Raw genomic sequence first — 19,481 nt, forward strand, 5'->3', positions numbered from 1 at the left:
CATCACTGCAAACTAGTCAGTCTGGCTTTTAACGCCATGCTATTCCCAAAAGCTGTATCCATTTGGGTTACAACTCTTTATGAGGACATTTCTACATCTAAATGTTGTAATTCATCATAACTTTGAATGATTTTAAGGAAGAAAAACAGAGAAATTGTATTAATGCAGTAATACTGAAACATATCATTTCAAGTTGAATGTAATTTAGTATTTTATAGTCAAATATCACCACATTTACCTGATGCTTTTCTCCAAAGCAACTTACACCGTTAAGGTTACAATTATCACAAGCTTACAATTATTTACCCATTCATACAGCTGGGTAATTTTACTGGAGCAATTTAGGGTGAGTACCTTGCTCAAGGGTACTACAGCCAGAGACAGGGATCAAACCTGCAACCTTTAGGCCAACAGGCAGTATCTCTAACTACCACACTACCAGCTGTCCCCACTCAGGTTACTACTGAAAACAAAGATTTTTAATTGTTTTTGAAACCATTCTCTTAGTTATTTTACTGTTTTCAGAGGAAACAATATTTCATTGCTTTGAGAGCTTTCGTCGACTGAAAGAATTTTGCATTTTTACATTTGAATCCTTTTAAGTTACTTAAACTGATGAGCCTTAAACTGTATAATAAATAGACGTACAATGTGCTATGAATTATCTATTTATTGCTTATTTGGCACAACTAAAATGTACATGCAAACTGTCATAAATGCCTGCATAGCTCTTTGAGTCTTTTTGGTAGTAATTAGTGCAACCAGTTATTTATATGCATCCCTGTCCCTCTCAGTAGCAACACAGAATGCTGCTGAATGCAAGTGTCCCAAGGAGAGAAAAAGGCCACATTTTCTATATAAGGCTCCCAAAAAATTAATTGGATGCATTGTTCTTGTACTATGGAGCTTAACTTCCCCGTTAGTATCTTTAGTATCAGATAGTTTTTAATAACTTCCCCTCCTTGCTTTTATGTTCACAGACTGGACAGTGGGACACTCAGAGCATAAAAGTCTGTCTGTCATAGAGTTTCACACGGTGCTGCTCGTACCAAAGGACTTGAGAGAAAGTCGGACACTTTGCTGCGGCTTGGCCCACTTCCTCCTGTCCCAACGGCAGAGCAGCAGCCTCTTGAATGTAATCCGAAATGACTCGTTGCAGAGGGCGTAGCACACAGGGTTCACTGTGCTGTTGACATAGCAGAGCCAGTAGCCCAGCTGCCACAGTTTTTCAGGTACACAGTAGAAGATGGACAACAACACCATAATGTTGTAGGGGGTCCATGTTATAATGAAGGCCAGCAAGATGGCAGTCAAAGTGCGAGCTGCTTTCTTCTCCTTAACAATCATACTCCTCCTCTTGTTAGTGATGGGCGGTTTTGGGCTGTTTGGGCCGGGCTGTTTGCCTGTACTGAAGGAAGGTAGGCTTCCCAGTTGTCTGGCACCCAAACGATGCATCCTGCGGATGCCACTGTCTGTAATATTTTCTTTTATGTGTTCCTGCACATCGCTCATCTGGATCAGGGGGACACGGACCACCAAGGCACTCACTCCTTTGGCATCCTGCTCATGCTCTTCTTCTGAAGAAGTGGAGTTGGAGGCCTCCTCCTCCAGTTCCCAGCAGCTGTGGCTCACAACCCTAATGCTGCTCTCTTCTGAGTGGGATGACAGGGCTGTAACACTCCTACCGTGAGTCAGCCGGGGTGTCTTCTGTCGGATGGAGAAACAACCCGACTGGCCTTCTCTGCCACAGTTCTCCCGAGTTTGCATCTCCCTGGAGCTGCTTATGCTGCTCTTGGTGCTGTTGGAGTAGGTTGGTTGCCATCTAGGTGGCTGTGAAGGTCCGTGAGCGACGACTGAGGCCAACAATCCAGACAGGTCTCTTGTGCGATTCTTAGTCTCACGGTACACACGCCAGTATAGAAAGATCATGATGGTGACAGGGAGGTAGAAGGCAGCAATTGCTGTGGCAAAGGTGATGATGGGCTGAGAAAAGAACTGGATAAAGCATTCGCCATCCTGTACCTTCCTCCTCCCCTCAATATATTCCCAGAATAGGATGGCAGGTGCCCAGAGCACAAAGGAGACAGCCCAGGCCAGGCCAATCATAATTCCTGCTCTCCGGGGGGTACGCTTCACTCGATAGGTGAGAGGCCGTGTGACAGAGAAGAAGCGGTCAAAACTTATGACAAGTAAGTTCATGACAGATGCATTACTCGTCACATAGTCTATCGCTAACCAGATGTCACAGGCTAGATTCCCCAGTGGCCAGCGGCCCATGATAATGTAGGTGGTGTAGAGGTTCATAGAGATGGTTCCCAGAATCAGGTCTGCCACAGCCAGGCTCAACAGGAAGTAGTTGTTGACGGTGTGCAGGTTGCGGTTTACTCGAATGGATATCACAACCAGCAAATTGCCAACAATTGTGGCCAGAGAAAGTGGTCCAGTGATAAGGATGATCAAGGCTACCTCCCATATTTGGTGACCCCCTAATGTATTTGTAAAATTTGAGGCCTGGGATGCACAGGAGATGTTCATAGTGGTGAGAAGGGAGGGATAAGTAAGCTAACCCACGTGGCTGAACAGAGAGGCCATGCTTTAAAACGAAGGCTCAGATGGAGATTGTTTTTTGTCACAGGTTTGTAGGGTTTTACGGGCATCTGCCAAACTGTAGAAGAAGGTAGAAGAAGACGATTAGCAAACAACCGGAAACAAGTGACTTTCTGTAAAATTGGACAGGAGACCAGATGTTTAAAAAACGAACTTCAGTAGAATGAGACACATGAATTTTACTGTAACCCAAGTGTAAGAAAGCTCACAATGTTATTAAAAGAAGAAGAAACTCCAGTACCTGAATTGTTTTATCTTTTATGTTAGACATCTGCAATTGGACAAATATACAAAATGTACAAATGAAACTGAGTTGACATTCTTTTGCCTCCTTTAAGATTTTCAGTGGTATAATACAAGTAAAATTCTGTCTTGGCCCCTACAACTGCAACATAACGTTCAAGCCTGTAGTCCAGTTTCCTTGCAATTAGTGCCCACTGCTGCACATCCAGTGCACAGGGTCATTGTTTTTCCTTCTGTTTTGATTCAGTGCGCTGACTGTGTATGAGCTCAGAATAATGCTACATCACTCAGGAGAGGCAAACTAAACTGTCAGCTGTTGCTATGACATCTTAGAGAGCAGGACAAAGGCAACATGAGGTAGTGAGAATTAAAGTGAAAAACAAATGGACATATCCTTAATATACTTTCTGCTATGTCCACATGCCAGCTTTGTTTTTTTATCACTGTCTACTGCCAAGACGGAAGTGAAAGGGGCATCGCATCTGTTGAACTCGATTAAATTGTGAAGTATCTGCTTGTACAATACACAAAGCACCTTAACCCTTGTAACGCACATGCAATATTTAATGTACTATGTATTGGCTGGCTGTCCAGTAATCAAGCAGCTGTTTGTCTTGCGATAAGGATTATTTTCATGATTATACTGAAAGGAACAGAAATCTGCACAGGCACAGTGCTCAGTGCTATGTGCATCTGCTTTATTTCATGTCATACAGTTGGAAACTCTTCAGTGGTATTTATCGAAATACGATAAATACCAAAATAGTTCAAAATGGGAAAGCCATATGGGTTTTACCATTTGTTGTCCAGTTTATGATAAATATTAACCTTGCTGACCCCCATGCTTGTTGCTTCAGACCTCCTTGTAGGGTTGTGAAATAGACACAGAGAAACATCTCAATGCACTATCAGTAGGCGAAGCCCCTGTATAGTAGGGCTCGAGAGCATTGCGTTCAGGATCGTTTGGAAGAAAGATCAGGGGCACTTAAACATTACTGACACACACAGACAATCTGAAACCACTTGTCCCAAGCAGGCTTGCGGCAAACCGGTGGCTAACACAGGGCACAAGACTGGAGGGGACACACCCTGGACGGGACGCCAGTCCATTGCAAGGCAGCCCAAGCAGGAGTCGAAAGCCAGGTCCATCAGAGAGCGGGACCCGGCCAAGCCCACTGGGCCACCATGCCCCCTAACACTTATATAACGGGCATGTCTGCACTGTGAATGCAACAGAACCTCAATCTGTAACCTGTATCTAGTATCTGGTCCAAGAAAAGATGCCATCCTTTTCTTTACATCCCTGGGATTTAGCCTTTAAGGTCAAGGGTTAACTGTAAGTGTAACTATGGTGTTATTCAGCATGCAGCAACTGTACTTTTTTCTTTCCTGCTCTTGAGGAACTTACACAAAAGAATCTTTAATGAGAGATTATCTTTCTTTGTGCCACTTGAGCGGTCCCTGGTGCAACAGTTTAACAGAAAGCACAGGCTTGGTGACTGGCTTCTACATGACCAGTTTAACGGAAAAGGGAAGTAAGAAGGTGAGGCCTGCCCTCAATAACGCTCGTGTGTGGGTGCGATGGCAGTCTGTCCTGGCCATCCACAAATGTTTTTGATAAATAATGAAAAACACATTGAAAAATATCCAAACACAAAACATTTACATGGAATTTTTGTGGATATTTGGATGTAAGTGTGAAGAAACGCGCGAAAGGGGTGCCAATCTGATAGGAGCAAAAGTCAGGAATTTAGCTGACACCAAAATACTAATGACCGTTTACCAGAGGTTAATTCATAGCAGATATATATATATATATATTTAATAGACAAGTGGAGGAACGCAAATTTAACATACGAGGCATTAAAAAGTATATTAAACCCGTTTCAATATAAGAGGCGTACAATACAAAACACTGGACCGGTCGGTTGTTGCGCCCACTGTGCAACAGGGGGCAGGGGCGTAATAAAAAAATGTATATACGACGTGTTTAATAGCATATCCTTATGAAGTTATTGCATTCGAAATGTTCAATTCTGGAAACTTCCTTTTGCCTCATTTCTCACAGCACGCGACAGGGAACGGAATCAAGGGGGAAGCGGAAGCAAACCCAAAATGGCGGGCAGTTTGAGGCGCCAGATCCGCGAATAACGCTCTCTCAGGACGTTAGCGACAAACGTCTCGGCGATTCACTCCTCCATCGTGCCAGCGTTATGTGTTCAGTCCCACGACCTGGGAAATAATTATTTTCCGCACTGTGGGCCGTTGTTAAGTGCTGAACCTAAGGCAGTTTATTAGTCCTTCTTTTGCAGTGAGTGGTTTTGGGCGACGAATATGATTGAGACAAAGGTGGCGATACACGGAGAAGGCTCGTAACCTTGGTACAGTGCAGTACAGATGCTGAGGTAAGCGACAAAACACCTGCCGTTAAACGCTGCGACTCAACAGACCCCTGTGGTCCTCAGGTCACAACAATTATCCAGGTGAGTTCACTTAACGTCGCGAACCTGCGCGACGAAGGGTCAGTTCTGAGTGCACACTGACTCAATGTGACACGACGACCGTGTGGTCAGTCAGTGTCGACATAACCCCTCAAGTGACCCGTTCTAACAGCCTGTCTGTTTGCTGTTGGCGTCCAAGCAGAGTCAGTGCCGAGCCCGCTGAGGCCGTTCAGCTCAAGCACTTGGTTTAAGGGGGACTAAGTAAGTGCAATTGGCACGAGTTCCGAAGCACGATTACATGATGAGCCGGCATTCGACCAGTACATGACCGCACGGTCGCTGTGTGACCGCTCTGTGCAGAAACAGCGCAACCCCCAGACCCGTTCTGTCATTCCACCCCGAAAAATGTGCAAAAAACATTGCAAAAAATGGGACAGACAAATGAATAATAACGTAATAAATAATTTTCGTCGTTCAAATTCGGATTTCGCCTTTTCTTTTTGTTTCTCATGAAAATTTGTGGTAGTAGTGGCCCCTTCCCCACTATAATTCATATAGACCATGATAATTAGCTCTTAATTTTTTTATATCGTTAAGGTTGGTTTTGTTAACGGCGCATTGAAAATTGTCTTGAAATCATTGTAAATCTGGAATTATTTGGAATAACAGAGTACTTGACTTGCTAATTGAGTTGATGTATGAAACTGTACTCTACAGTCAAGTTTCCATAGTTTATTAAAAGGCTGAAGAAGCGCGCGAGGGGTATTATTAGAAACTCGCTCCCAGCTTCACCAGCATTCAAGTTTCCATGATCCGCAATATTTCAGCTGCTGTCAACGTTAAAAAAACACACAAGTGAATATTAACTAGTATACATAATATTTACTGTATTGTTTTCAATTATCAAGTAGAAGTACCATTATTATGTCATACAAGCAAGTCTTAAGCACTGACTGGACAATTATGAATAACTATAAAATATGTATTTACTCTGAAACTGGACCTAAATCACCTTTTGTAAAATTTATAACCTATAGAAAGTGGGCTTGTCTTTCATAATAGACTGAGTAGAACAGGTAAGAATTATACGTTTTAAGATCCTTTACCTATGAAACTAATCTTAATTTACAACCATGATCATCCTGTCATTGGTTGTAGATCGACAGTTTAGTGATTTAATCGAAACTACACACTTCTAAATAACTGGTTAAAAAGCAAGTGGAAACGTCAATAAATGTGATTATTCATTCATTACTTGGTTAAATCAGGTGTCCGAAACAGGTTACATACGTACCAGATTGCAAGGAGAAGTCCTGCGCAAAGCGGCTGCACTCGTTTCTTCGTTGCGATTAAAGTAGTTAAGGTTCTGCGTTGGTCTCGCGCAGCAGCGGACGGGAGCCTGTGTTGTTGCACCCGCAGCATCCTCACCATTTCATTGTGTGCAAACGCGGGCCGCCGAACGAAGGGACCGCCGTGCTGCGGGTCCGAGTTTCCTCCATGCTGACGGACTCATTGAAGTCCTAAATCCGCTCCATTCATCCCACACGTATGCTGCTAAAATTAAGTGTGTGTGTGTGCGCGCGCGCGCGCCCTGTGTCTGTTCACATCTGGCTCTCGTCGTCGTAACGTGGAAAGAACGTGTGGACTGAGTGTCTCACACACACACGCACGTACGCACAGTGGCTGTGAATGGAGCTCGTACCTTCTCCGCAGGTGACACGTACACGCGCAACATCCTCATCCTCGTCCTCATCCTCATCCGCAGCCGCCTGCGCTCCTGTACGGAGGTCGTCTGTTTGTGGCCCTCCCTTCATTACATCTTCACAGCCTTCTCGTGCTCTTAAGTTGTGCGTAAGAGTACGACCTGTTTGCTTATGAAGTCCGTTTGTAGGCATTTCAAAGGCAAGCGCTGCAGCTGTGTATGTAACACAGTTATAATTTCATTTTTACATATGAAAACAATCAGTAGAAAACATTGCTTTTATTCAGCTATAAAAAAGAAAGGTCAATACAGTTTAACTATGACAAAAATTCCAAGGTTACTGGAATATGTTTTGAAAAGGGCAGTAATTATTTTACAAACTGTCCATATGAGAACAGTGTTTCAGGAAATTAGTTGTATTTATATTCTTGCATCATAGTCTTCATTTTCATAGTTTATTCCATAAAGTGGACAAACAGGAAACTGCTGACAAAGGTAAAATGTTTCTGCATGAAACCTGACCTTAGGGGTCTGTATCTTGTCATGCCCATAGTTTATAGCTCTGCTGTTAAAAGTTATCTCATATTATTATTAGTGCACCTTCAGTATGATTCTAATTTATGGGTTTAAACTTATGGTCTGTCACTTGACATTTTCCATAAGTGACTGCAGCACAAGTAGATGGTGCATTCTTGATGTCTGAATTAAATGTAAACACAAAAGTAGTGTTATGAAAGAGCAACAGATTTACTTCTGTGTGAAGTTAAGGACACAACAGACAACGGAAATGTGGACTTTGTAAGTCCTGTAAGGCACCTTTCTCTGAGAATTCCTGCAGCATTGAAAGCATCAGCATCATCAGATAAAGGTTGTGTGCATTTATTTACAGTTATAAATGTCATTTTGTTTCTTAGTTGTTGCTTCAATCCAAAACAATGCAGGTTATTTTACTGGAACAATTCAATGAATGACATACTCCGTGTTATGGGTCTTTATTTTTATACCACATAATCGCTAACATGGTTAATTTCATATAGATGTAAATGGACTCAAATTAAAACTGATACTCTGCACCTTAATCTTAAACTTGTTTGTGCTCGAGTACAGAGGCAAAATAACAAAAATTGTATTACTTTACAAATACTTAGCAGACTGCACTGTAACACAGGAACTAACAATTTAAAGATTTATGAGTGAATCAGCTGATGAACACAAAACACAAAGCTAAGCTCAATTCAGTGTTGGGCATCATATATGTCTTACAATAATGACTTTTTTTTCATAAGTTAAATCACACAATGTCAACAGTAATATAGTGCTGTTCCCAGTTTTGTGTTTCAATTGCATTTCTCATAACTGCGTGAGCTTGAAGTTGACAGAAATGACCACCTGTCCTGACTTATCTCAAGTTCAAGTTCAAGTTGTTTTTATTGTCATTCCTCTATACAGCTTGTGTACAGTGGAACAAAATGTTGTTTCTTCGGAGACCATGGTGCAACACAGGACATAGCACAAGACAATAAATAAATACACAGGACAGTACGTGGACGCAGGTATGGCTACGAGCTGTAGGCAGTTGTGGTGTAGTGCAGTGCTGAGTTAATGCTCCTGTACCTCTTGCCAGATGGCAACAGGGCGAAGAGTCTATGAGAAGGGTGAGAGGGGTCGTCCACAATGCTGGTGGCCTTTGCGGATGCAGCGGTTTTTGTATGTGGAGTCGGTGGCAGGAAGAGGAACTCCGATGATCTTTTCAGCTATTGTTACCACTCGCTGTAGGGTCTTGTGGTCGGAGACTGTGTAGTTCCCGTACCACACGGTGAGACAGCTGGTCAAGACACTCTCTATCGTCCCTCCGTAGAAAGTAGTGAGGATGGGAGGGGGGAGTTTGCCTCTCTTCAGCCTCCGTAAGAAGTGGAGACGCTGCTGGGCCTTCTTGGGTAGGCAGGTGGTGTTCAGGGTCCAGGAGAGGTCCTCTGTCATGTGCACACTAAGAAACTTGGAGCTTTTGACTCTCTCCACAGTTGTTCCATTAACCTGCAGAGGTGAGTGGTCTACTCGGGTCCCCCTGAAGTCAACAGTTATCTCTGTAGTCTTATCAACATTTAGAGATAGATTGTTGTCTTTACACCATTCTGCGAGCTGGTTCACCTCCTCTCTGTATGCTGACTCATCATCGTTGGTGATGAGGCCCACAACTGTAGTGTCATCAGCAAACTTGATGATATGATTTGAACTGTACTTTGCAGTACAGTCATGAGTCAATAGGGTAAACAGCAGTGGACTGAGCACACAGCCCTGGGGAGAGCTGGTGTTCAGTATGGTGGTGCTGGAGGTGGAGTTGCCGATCCTGACGGACTTTGGTCTCCCACTCTCCTTACATATTTGTCCTTTTTGTCTAGATGGGTCAGGGAAGGGTGGATAGTAGCAGGTATGACATCTTCTGTCGAACAGTTGGGACGGTAGGCATACTGGAGTGGGTCCAGTGTGGTTGGAAGACTGCTCTTTATGTGTTTCATGACTAGTTGCTCGAAGCACTTCATGATGATAGGCATGAGTGCAACTGTTCGGTAGTCATTCCGACAGGACATCGATGATTTGTTTGGCACAGGGATGATTGTGGTCGTCTTGAAGCACACAGGGATAACTGCCTGGCTCATGGAAATGTTGAAGATGTCCATGAAGACATCTGCAAACTGAAAAGCACATTCCCTGAGTACCTGGCCAGGTATGTTGTCAGGACCTGCAGTTTTCTGTGGGTTGACTCTGGAAAGAGTCTTTCTGACATTTGCTGCAGACAGACAAAATACTCGGTCGGTGGGAGTTGGGGTGGCTTTACCTGCTGGCATGATGTTCTGTGCTTTGAACTGTGTGTAGAAATCATTCAACGCATCTAGGAGTGAGGAGTCGCCGTCACAGACAGTGATGTAGCTTTGTAGTCTGTGATAGCCTGAATGCCTTTCCACATGTGCTTTATGTCCTTGGAGTTGAGAAAATGACAGTGGATTCGTTCTGCGTAGTTGTGTTTCTCCTCTCTGATAGCCTGGAACAGATTGGCCCTTGCTGTGCGGTACGCTGCCTTGTCACCAGACCTGAAGGCAGTGTCTCGGGTTTTCAGCAGTGAGCGCACCTCAGCAGTCATCCACGGTTTCTGGTTTGCACGTGTGGTAATGGTCTTGAAAGGAAGTCACATCATCTATGCACTTGCTGTTGTAGCCAGTCACTGATTCTGTGTATTCCTCCAAGTCTGTGATGTTGTGGTATGTAGCAGCCAGGTCTGACAGGTCTGTCTCCAGTGCAGTATGAATTGGTATCATCTGAAGGTTACTAGGCTGTACAGATGTATGTGCCCAAGCCCAGAGTTCTTATGGCTGACAAGAATTCCTTGTGGGTGTAGACAGGCAACTAAGACATGTTGGCTGCCACAGTTTTGCTGATGGTTGATGTGGGTAAAACAGTTTAGTGTTAGTTTGGGATTATTTCTCAGCATTGATTGTTGTTGGTGGCTAGAGACCTTCGTTGCTGAACTGAAGTGCTGGCTTTTTGAAATGTGACAGTTGTGGTTCAGGTGGGCCTTTTCACATAGAACATATTATCTTATTGACAATTTTGTTCTCTCACTGGAGAAACACTATGTAGAGAACTTGTTGCTGTTTTAGCTCTGCTGTTGTGCCCTCTTAATAGAATTGTAATGCACTGTTGGAAGTAGAAGTGGCTCATGTTGGCAATCATCCACTCAGATTAAAAGTCATTGTATGTACATTGTGTTTTTAATCTTGCAGGTAAACAGGTTTCTCGTGGCATTTCTTACAAAAGATATGTGATGTCAAAAAGAAGTTCCAGCCTGGACTTAGACTGCTCAGAGATGCAAATAAACAGCTAATTACTGAGGGACGATCACACAGAAATGGAAAGATTGTCGTGACAATCTGTACATAAGAGATACTGATATCCAAGGCACTTTATAAGACATTACTGATGAACAATAACCCTCAATAGTGGGTCATTGCCGAGAAGAAAGGCTCCTGGAACACATGGGTCTTCCACACATATCTTTAGGTATACACACACACACACACACACACACACACACACTTTCTGAACCGCTTGTCCCATACGGGGTCACGGGGAGCCAGAGCCTACCCGACAACACAGGGCGTAAGGCCGGAGGGGGAGGGGACACACCCAGGACGGGACGCCAGTCCGTCGCAAGGCACCCCAAGCGGGACTCGAACCCCAGACCCACTGGAGAGCAGGACCCGGTCCAACCCACTGCGCCCCCCCATCTTTAGGTATATCTCTTCAGAAAAGTTATTTTATGATCTTAATATTTGCTGTAAAAAAATCAAGGAGCATTGACTGCAAAAAGCAGTATTCACTCCAACTAGCTATTACAGTTTAAAAATATTTTGAGTTAGACTGGAGGTAGAATAGCCAAATACCAGACACATGTTACTAACTTAATGCACTGTAAAAGTTTGCTCCTTCTCAAGAAAACATATTCCACTGACTACCCATTATAGTAGTGTGCCTCACTTTAATAGATAAATAACTTCTTGTCTTGCTTGCTAAAACTTCTACGTACCGTATCCTCTTACATCTGACAAGTTTAATGGCCTTTATGTCTAAGTAGAATTAAAATCCTGACTCCTAAATCTTTAAACTCTGGCCTGTTTTTACTCCTTGCTTTTTTGTGCCGTGATGACAAGGTAATATTATAAACCTCTCCTTTTCTGCTACTTTTTCTTCTGCTCTCTCTATCTTTCTCATGTATTACTATCAGTCATCTATTGGACCTTAATCATGAACTGTTTGACTGTAAATTTCTGAGTTACATCCCAGTTAATTTCTGCTATGATACTTCACTTGCATAACAACAAATCTTGCCCTAGGTTCTTATTAATTATTTATGAGACTTCTGCCTTACGGAAAAAATCTTGTGTCTCCGGCTGGTTCATATTTCATTTGCTGCACTAGACTTAAAGACAGTTGTTTAGACTGTGTTTGCCAAATTTATTGATGGTGGTTTACCATATTGGTGTTTGATGAAAGTTATCTGAAAGAACTCTTATTACACAGTCTCTCTCCTTTGTATAATAAAACCTTTTCTGAGAAGTCGAACTTACAAGCAAATGCAATTTGTATCCTAAAATGCATGTAATGAGCCATAAACTCAGGATTATGAAAAATACCTTATGAAAACAGTTCACAAGAAATTTTAATTCAAAATATGAGCCTTGATGTTGTTGAACAGCGCAGTGGGTGAGCAGCCTCCTCCCATACAAACCTATCTCCTCTGATGTTAGAAATCTAATTAATTTTTCTGCAATAATAATTAGCTCTAAAGCCAAAAAAGCAAAAAGACATTGAAAAAGGAAAAAGGCCAAGGAAAGCTTTAGCTCTTAGTTTAAATTTGCGGCGTTAAAATGTACTGAATTCCTTTGAAAGGATATATCATTACTCATGACTGTGTGATGTAATCTACTTTTGATTTACTTTTGTCGCAAATGATGCTTTGCAGGGAGGTGTTATGAATGTTATGACCAACATATCTAATAATGTTTTCTATATAGCACATTTAAAGGAGCTTCCCAAAGTGGTCGACAATTATGGAAAAAAGATTTACAGCACTGCTTGAAAGTATGTGAACCCTTAATGTCCCTTATTTTTACCACAAATTTATGTAATTAGCAGCCTAATTTGACATAAGTGTGTAATGACCAATTTTATATGTTGGTTTACAGGAAATTATGAGTGTAGTAGAAAAACAGAAGTACTACAGTTGCAAAATATTTAAACCCCAAGTGGCATTGGTTAAATCAAGGTAAGTAGAATCAGCTGTGTAAATCATAATCATTTATTCTTTTCATAAGTTTATTTTCAGACTTAAACATAAAATCCAAATCTTAATATTTTATGCAAGAATAATGAGCATCCTTACAGGGTTCACCTATTTTGAAGCGACACTGTATGGATTGCAATTCTAAAGTAAAGAAATATAAAAGAAATACCAGCGTTTAAGGAAAAAAAAAAATACAGTTAATGACTAACTTTATTGGTAATTAAGTGCTGATTGTTCAGTGTAGGTCGCGGTACCAGTCCATTGTTGGGCAATTGCACACATTCACTCGCATAGATACATACTAAGGCCAATTTAGATTCACCAGCTTACCAGCTCACCTGGAACATGTCTTTGGTCTCTAGGAAGAAACCAGAGTACCCGGAGAAAATCCATGTGAAAACAGAGAGAGCATGCAGACTCTACTTGCTGTGACACCGTGCTACCTAAGAACAGAAATATTATGACAGAATAAAAAAAGAAAATAATACTGAGAAAAATAATGGGACAGTAAGGGAGAAAGGGGACTGAAAAAAGGGAACCTGCAAATGTGCTTGAAAAGTTGAGTAATGAGATTTAATTTTACATCCAAATTTTTTTCTAAACCAAGTATTATGCTTATGTATGAATTTTTTACTTAATGCATATTTGTTGGAAGGTTTGATGCTTCATGGTAGAAGTCCATAGCATGGTCTTTTCAAAACCATACTCCACTTTGATAAACATAACATGTTTCATTACAGTCTCTTCTTCATTCCAAAATAAAGCTTCTTTTGTTGACCTACTAATAATTTATGTGTTGTTGGCATGTGGCATTTCCCTGGAAAGTGAAATAGGAACGTGCTGCCGTGTGATTTTATCTGTACTTAGGAAAAAGTTCTTGTGTTTATTAAATTAACTGTAACTTTTTCAGTCAACCAACTGCGGGACTATTTTCCAAAATGCAGTACTTTAGATGTAAAAAAGCTCTTCGTTAAGGCTGTGTACTGCTATAAGGTCAAGAGACTTTGCTGCAGCATGACAGGGGAGTAGCCCTGAGGGTTTGTTTACCCAGCGTAAAACTTCATAATTGCATAGGTGTTTGTTTCCCCTGCATTTGTCTTCTGGAAAAAACACTCTTAAACTGCTCATAGTGTGGTATTTTGCCATTAATTTAGATTAATTGCAAATCTGCTGTCAACTAAGCTTTATTTGTTGAAGGTGCTTGCAGTGTAAACAAAAATTAGAGCTATATGGCCTTAGGATGGCCATGAAGAATATTGCAGGCTATGTTATCACAGAGAACATTTTATAAAATGGATTTTGAAATAAAGTTTAGAAAAATGATTATGGCCTGCTGCATGCTTTTCATCGTACTTGCCAATGATTCCTCCTTTCTGTATGAAAATAAACCACTGTGGATAGCGGATAATAACCAGTTAACGGTAACAAACTTGCAAGAGATAATAAAATGGGTCAATCCATGTGGGTCACTTTAGCTGCCTATTGTACGAATAAATCACCATATGAAAAATTGAAAAAGGGGCCCTTATCCTGTGTGTCTGTTCGTCTGTATATAATGAGCTAAAGGTGGGCAAACATATAGTGAGTGAAAACGAGGGCATCCTCTGCATGACCCTCTCTTGGCTCTTTTCTGTGTGACATATTTACCTTTAGTAGTTAACAAGCTGAAAACAACTTGTGGATCCGTTAATGAGTGAACTGCAGGCCTAGAGAGTTAGTTTTCATTGGCACTCTGCTCTTACCTCTAGTACTTTGCAAGGGATCTGAATTTAGCTCTCTGTTTACCTGAGGCCTTTGATGGACGTGATTAATTAATTCATAAATAATGAGGTGTTGATTAATTGAAAGCTTCATGCAGCCTAATAGTGATATTTGTTATATACTGAGGGGAGTGTGGTGGCACAGCGGGCTTGGCCAGGTCCTGCTCTCTGGTGGGTCTGGGGTTCAAGTCCTGGTTGAGGTGCCTTGCAGTGGACTAGTGTCCCGTCCTGGGTGCGTCCCCTCCACCTTCAGCCCTGCGTTGCCGGGTTAGGCTCCAGTTTGCTGTGAACCCACTTCAGACAAGCGGTTTCTGCCTGTGTGTGTGTGTGTGTGTGTGTGTGTGTGTGTTTGTTATACTGAGGTGTCAAATGTGGGAAATAAATCATAATATAAAGAGTTTTTTCTTCACATGCTGTCTATCCTTTGTTGCTGACTGCATGTAATTACAGTGGCTTCTCATGTTAGAAACATTTTGGTTACCGATTTTACAAGGATATGAACATTTTCCAGATTATTTGTATTTTCTTTTTTCATTTATCATTTTCTTAAATTTCTCTTTGTTGTGGAGTGAGTGACCTGCGATTCCACATTCAGTTGGTGGTAAAGGCACCCAAACAGATTAGCAGTGTGGGGAAACCTTCATTCAGCAGTGTTCGCAGCTCTTGTTTTTGAGTGCTGATAATTAATAGTAAGATTGATTAATGCTGCAATTATTAGTAGGTATAAATTGTTCATCAGTTAGCATTCAGTAGGTTTGTGGAGATTATTTTCTGTCATTTAAAATTTATTTTAATTTACTTAGTTTTTTCAGTGGTAAAACAGAAAGACTGTTTTACTTAATGTAGCCTCCTCTGAGCCTTTTATAGAACATAACGTATATGTAAGTAAAGGGACATTTGTTTTATTTAGCTTTTGTTGGTGTAGATTATAAATGAAGACGAAAGTGGCTGGAAAGTGACCAACATTGCACATACTTAGAGGATGAATTCAGTTATCAGGACTGATTAGGAGGAATTTCCTATTTATTATACCTTTAGATGAAGTTTTTACAAAAACTTTACATCAAATAATTAGAAGAATATCTATATTACTACACATTTACTGTTTGTGCTTACTGGTAAAAGTGACTTTGGAGTTATAAATGGACTTCCGGTTGGAGCTGTGTTTGTAAGTTGAGTAAGCAGTGTGGACTGAAAACAGGATTTAGATAGTTATGACTGGGATGTTCGTGACATGACCATAGAACAAGTGAAGATGAAGGGTAATAACATTTTTCCTTTGACATCCATTCATAGTTTTCCATATTTAGTACTTTGCATCAGTAATATTTACATTAAGATTCTTTGAATTAGTAATATTTGCACTTTTGCTTTAACATAAACGTAAGCAGCAAGTCAAGCCTGGTATAACTTGGCGATCCGATCATTGTTCTTGGGTGACCATAAAGCATTGAGAATAATGAGACACTGATCTTGCTGTTTAATAAAACACGGTAGCAAGCACTGGACTGGAGAAAGCTGGAAAGGGGCAGTTGGCTAGGATGGCATGATCATAAATGTCCTCTCTTCCAGTTTTCACAATACTTTAAATTCCTTCTGATGTCAAGGAGCTTCACTGCAAAGGAAAGAGGGCCTGTCTCTTGTCAACCTCCGACAGCCTTGGCAGTGTCTCTGCTTGCTTCTGTGTAAGTACATCAAGGTGACGTGGAGGTAGAAGACACATTGCCAGATTGAGTTCACATCTCCACCTAGCTTGATGGAGTGGTGCTTTTGCTTTTTCTTGCCATCTACCTGCCTCCTGATCTACAACATATGCGCTTCATTTTCCATGAAATTACCGACCACTAAACCATGCTGAGAAAAGGTCACTGAAAACTTCGGAAGTTGGTGTCAGAACATGAAATGCAGAGGTTATTGTTTACTTAATGAACATTATTAGCATTTCAAATGCTTTGTCTGGTCTCTACGTATACATGTAACAAGCCCCCACCCGTAAAACTGTACATCTGTGCCATCTAATATACTTAAAATGGTGTACGTATAAATGAAAGATGAATAACGGGCTGAACATGCTAAATGTAACATGCTTAGGGAATAGGACCTCTGTGTTTTGAAAGACACTAGAAATTATTTAAAAGCCCAATGTGTAACGCTGCGAAGCGGAACTGCAGATGCACAAAATCTATTTATATAAGTAGCTATCAGAACAAGTTGAATACAAAGTGAAGTGTTGCAAAGTTCTCTCATCAGTCCATATACAAGTTGAATAAAATGTTTCATACAAAGTATTTACTTGCAGAGAACTGCTGGGTCTCTGGGCTGCTCTGTGAATATGACTCATTTCTCAATCAGTCTAGATTTAGGCAGCTAGTTAGCTAAGTTCCTAGTGTTGTTTGTTCAGTGAGAGCCCTCGATGGATGCAGATGGGAAACCTGGCATGAGCCTACCTTGGGCACTGACAGCCTGGCCAAACACACAGTAATCCTTGCTTCTCCACTCAACCCATTCTGTTTTCAATCAAGAAAGTTGCTAAGTGAGCTGAAGAAGTGAACAATGCACACTGCCGCTCTGCTCCGGTGTCTGCTGAACTACCCGCTGGCTTCATGCGCATTCAGAGTAAAAGGTGAAAAGTTGGAAGTTCCCCCATGGGATATGGTTACGATGACAAACAATGTTTTTGTATAATTTTAGTGTTATTAGTGACGTTGTAGGGGGGCGCGGTGGTGCAGTGGGTTGGACCGGGTCCTGCTTTCCGGTGGGTCTGGGGTTCGAGTCCCGCTTGGGGTGCCTTGCGACGGACTAGCGTCCCGTCCTGGGTGTGTCCCCTCCCCCTCCGGCCTTACGCCCCATGTTGCCCGGTTGGCTCCGGTTCCCCGCGACCCCGTATGGGACAAGCGGTTTAGAAAGAAAGTAGTGACATTGTTGTTGCTTAATAAATGCTAGTAAGACATTATTTTGTATTTCATCTATTCCCTCAGTCATGTTAATTTTTAAATTTTAATTTTAATTTATTACAGCTGTAGATGATGATTTCAGCAGAAGCTAACCTGTTAATAAATTGAGGGATTAAACTGTATTAAGATTTCATTAAATGGCATGTAGTTGGTGGTTTTATATTAATTCATTTAACTGATGCTTTCCTCCAAAGCAACTTTTAATGTTACAGTTATTACAGCTACAAGCTCACAATTATTTACCCATTTATACTGGTGGCTAATGTTACTGAAGCAACTTAGGCTGAGTATCTTGCTCTATAGCCAGAGGTGGGGATCAAATGTGTAACCTTTGGATCCAAAGGTAGCAACACTAACCACTACGCTACCAGCTGTCCCTTATGAACACTTCCAAGTTACAAACAGGCTTCCAGTCCCAATTCTGTTTATAATTGGAAGTTCAAGCATGCTTAAGAGGTGCGTGTACATCAGCCAGGTGAGATAGCCTAGCTGACTGAAGAAGTAGCATTGCATCAGACAGAATCCAGACCTGTTGCATAGTTGCGGAACTCCTTGTCACATTTGGTGGTTGCCTCAATTTCATCTTTTGTACTGCCAGAAATTTCCCTGGTTGTGCTGGCCTGGAGCATAGACAGTAAACAATCGCCATGGACAGCTGCACACTTGCACATAAAATTCTATTCATTTTTTATAGCGTGCTCTTCTCATAAAATCACCATCGCATAAACGTCTGCTATGTTGCGTTTGCTGTGTCACCCTCCACCCTTGTCATGCACACTTTCTCTGTGCAAAATCACTGAAACGATCTATTTACTGTACTTAACTAGCGTAACCTCAGGTTTTATCACCACCACCCTCCCACAAACCCCTCTGTCTCCCAGCACATTCTCTCTGTCTGTCACAGGCACAGCTCAGCCGTAGATCTCCTCTCCAAGAATGGCAAAAAGTCTTCAGGAGGCTGGAATCACATGTGATCCTTCAGGGACAGTGGAGGGAGACTGCATAGCATCTTCCTGACTGATGATAAACCCCTGGCAGGACAAACAAGACCCAGCCTTTATATTTATACTTTCTTTCTCTGTCTGTCTGTCTCTCTTTCACACACACACACACACACACACACACACACACACACAATATGACCTTCTAAATCCAATTTTTTGTTGCGGTTTTGTTTTTTCAACACATACTAACAAGTCTATTAAACATATAGAAGTTTAATTTTCTTTCTGAGTTGCACATCACTGTGGAGAAAATGAGTACATGTAATATTGTAAGTATTATCTAGATGAAACTGCTCCCAGTATGTCAGAACAGGGTACAGCTTTATGGTATGGTATGGTACTATGGAATAAGATATTGCTACAAATTTTTGTCTTTGCTCATTGTCTTTACATTCATGTAATTTTCTCTGGAGAACAGAATATGCTGAATAACAATGTACAGCACATGTGCACTGACCCCTCATATTATGAACAGTCAGTAAAAGTCAAGTAATTTTTCGAAGACAGTTTTATTTTAAATCATATTTTCTTCACTGACTTGTTTTTTTTTTAAGTTTCAGTTTATAGTGGAATAAAATCAGTCAGTGTTTACATATTGAGTCAATAGACACCAATAAAACAAATAAACAGGGTTGTGGAACCACCTTAATTCAGTTCACTTCCATAGTTTTATAGCTTTTGACTAATTTTCTTGAGTGTTTGTGGCAAATAAGAGGAATGACATTGCATGTGTTTAAGGGACGAATCGGGTAACGGGATTAAACAGCATTTTGTAGAGACAACATATTTTTATTTTTGGTCATTTGAAATTTAATATAAGTTAACAAAAATATATATTTTTTAAGTCTTACAAAGTATTTCTTATTTATTATAACCAAGACTTTTACAGAACCAAACCAGCAAATCAATCAAATGATATCTGTACTATTAA

At 41.2% G+C, this 19,481-nt stretch overlaps 1 protein-coding gene across 1 annotated transcript; it reads right to left on the reverse strand.

Moving 5' to 3' along the window:
- Positions 1-1,029: 1,029 nt before the first annotated feature.
- On the reverse strand, positions 1,030-7,055 carry LOC108934173 (muscarinic acetylcholine receptor M1-like). Its single transcript, XM_029251116.1, has 2 exons — positions 6,586-7,055; positions 1,030-2,665 (listed from the first exon to the last, which is right to left on the reverse strand). The coding sequence occupies exon 2, from the start codon at positions 2,533-2,535 to the stop codon at positions 1,030-1,032; it is 1,506 nt and encodes a 501-aa protein (XP_029106949.1). The 5' UTR covers positions 2,536-2,665; positions 6,586-7,055.
- Positions 7,056-19,481: the final 12,426 nt, after the last annotated feature.

Source organism: Scleropages formosus, chromosome 4 (assembly GCF_900964775.1).
Source record: "Scleropages formosus chromosome 4, fSclFor1.1, whole genome shotgun sequence".
Lineage (NCBI taxonomy): Eukaryota > Metazoa > Chordata > Actinopteri > Osteoglossiformes > Osteoglossidae > Scleropages > Scleropages formosus.

Bases quoted from the DNA above. Each gene is read 5' to 3' on its own strand.
- LOC108934173 (XM_029251116.1), bottom strand. From the start codon at position 2,535: ATGAACATCTCCTGTGCATCCCAGGCCTCAAATTTTACAAATACATTA.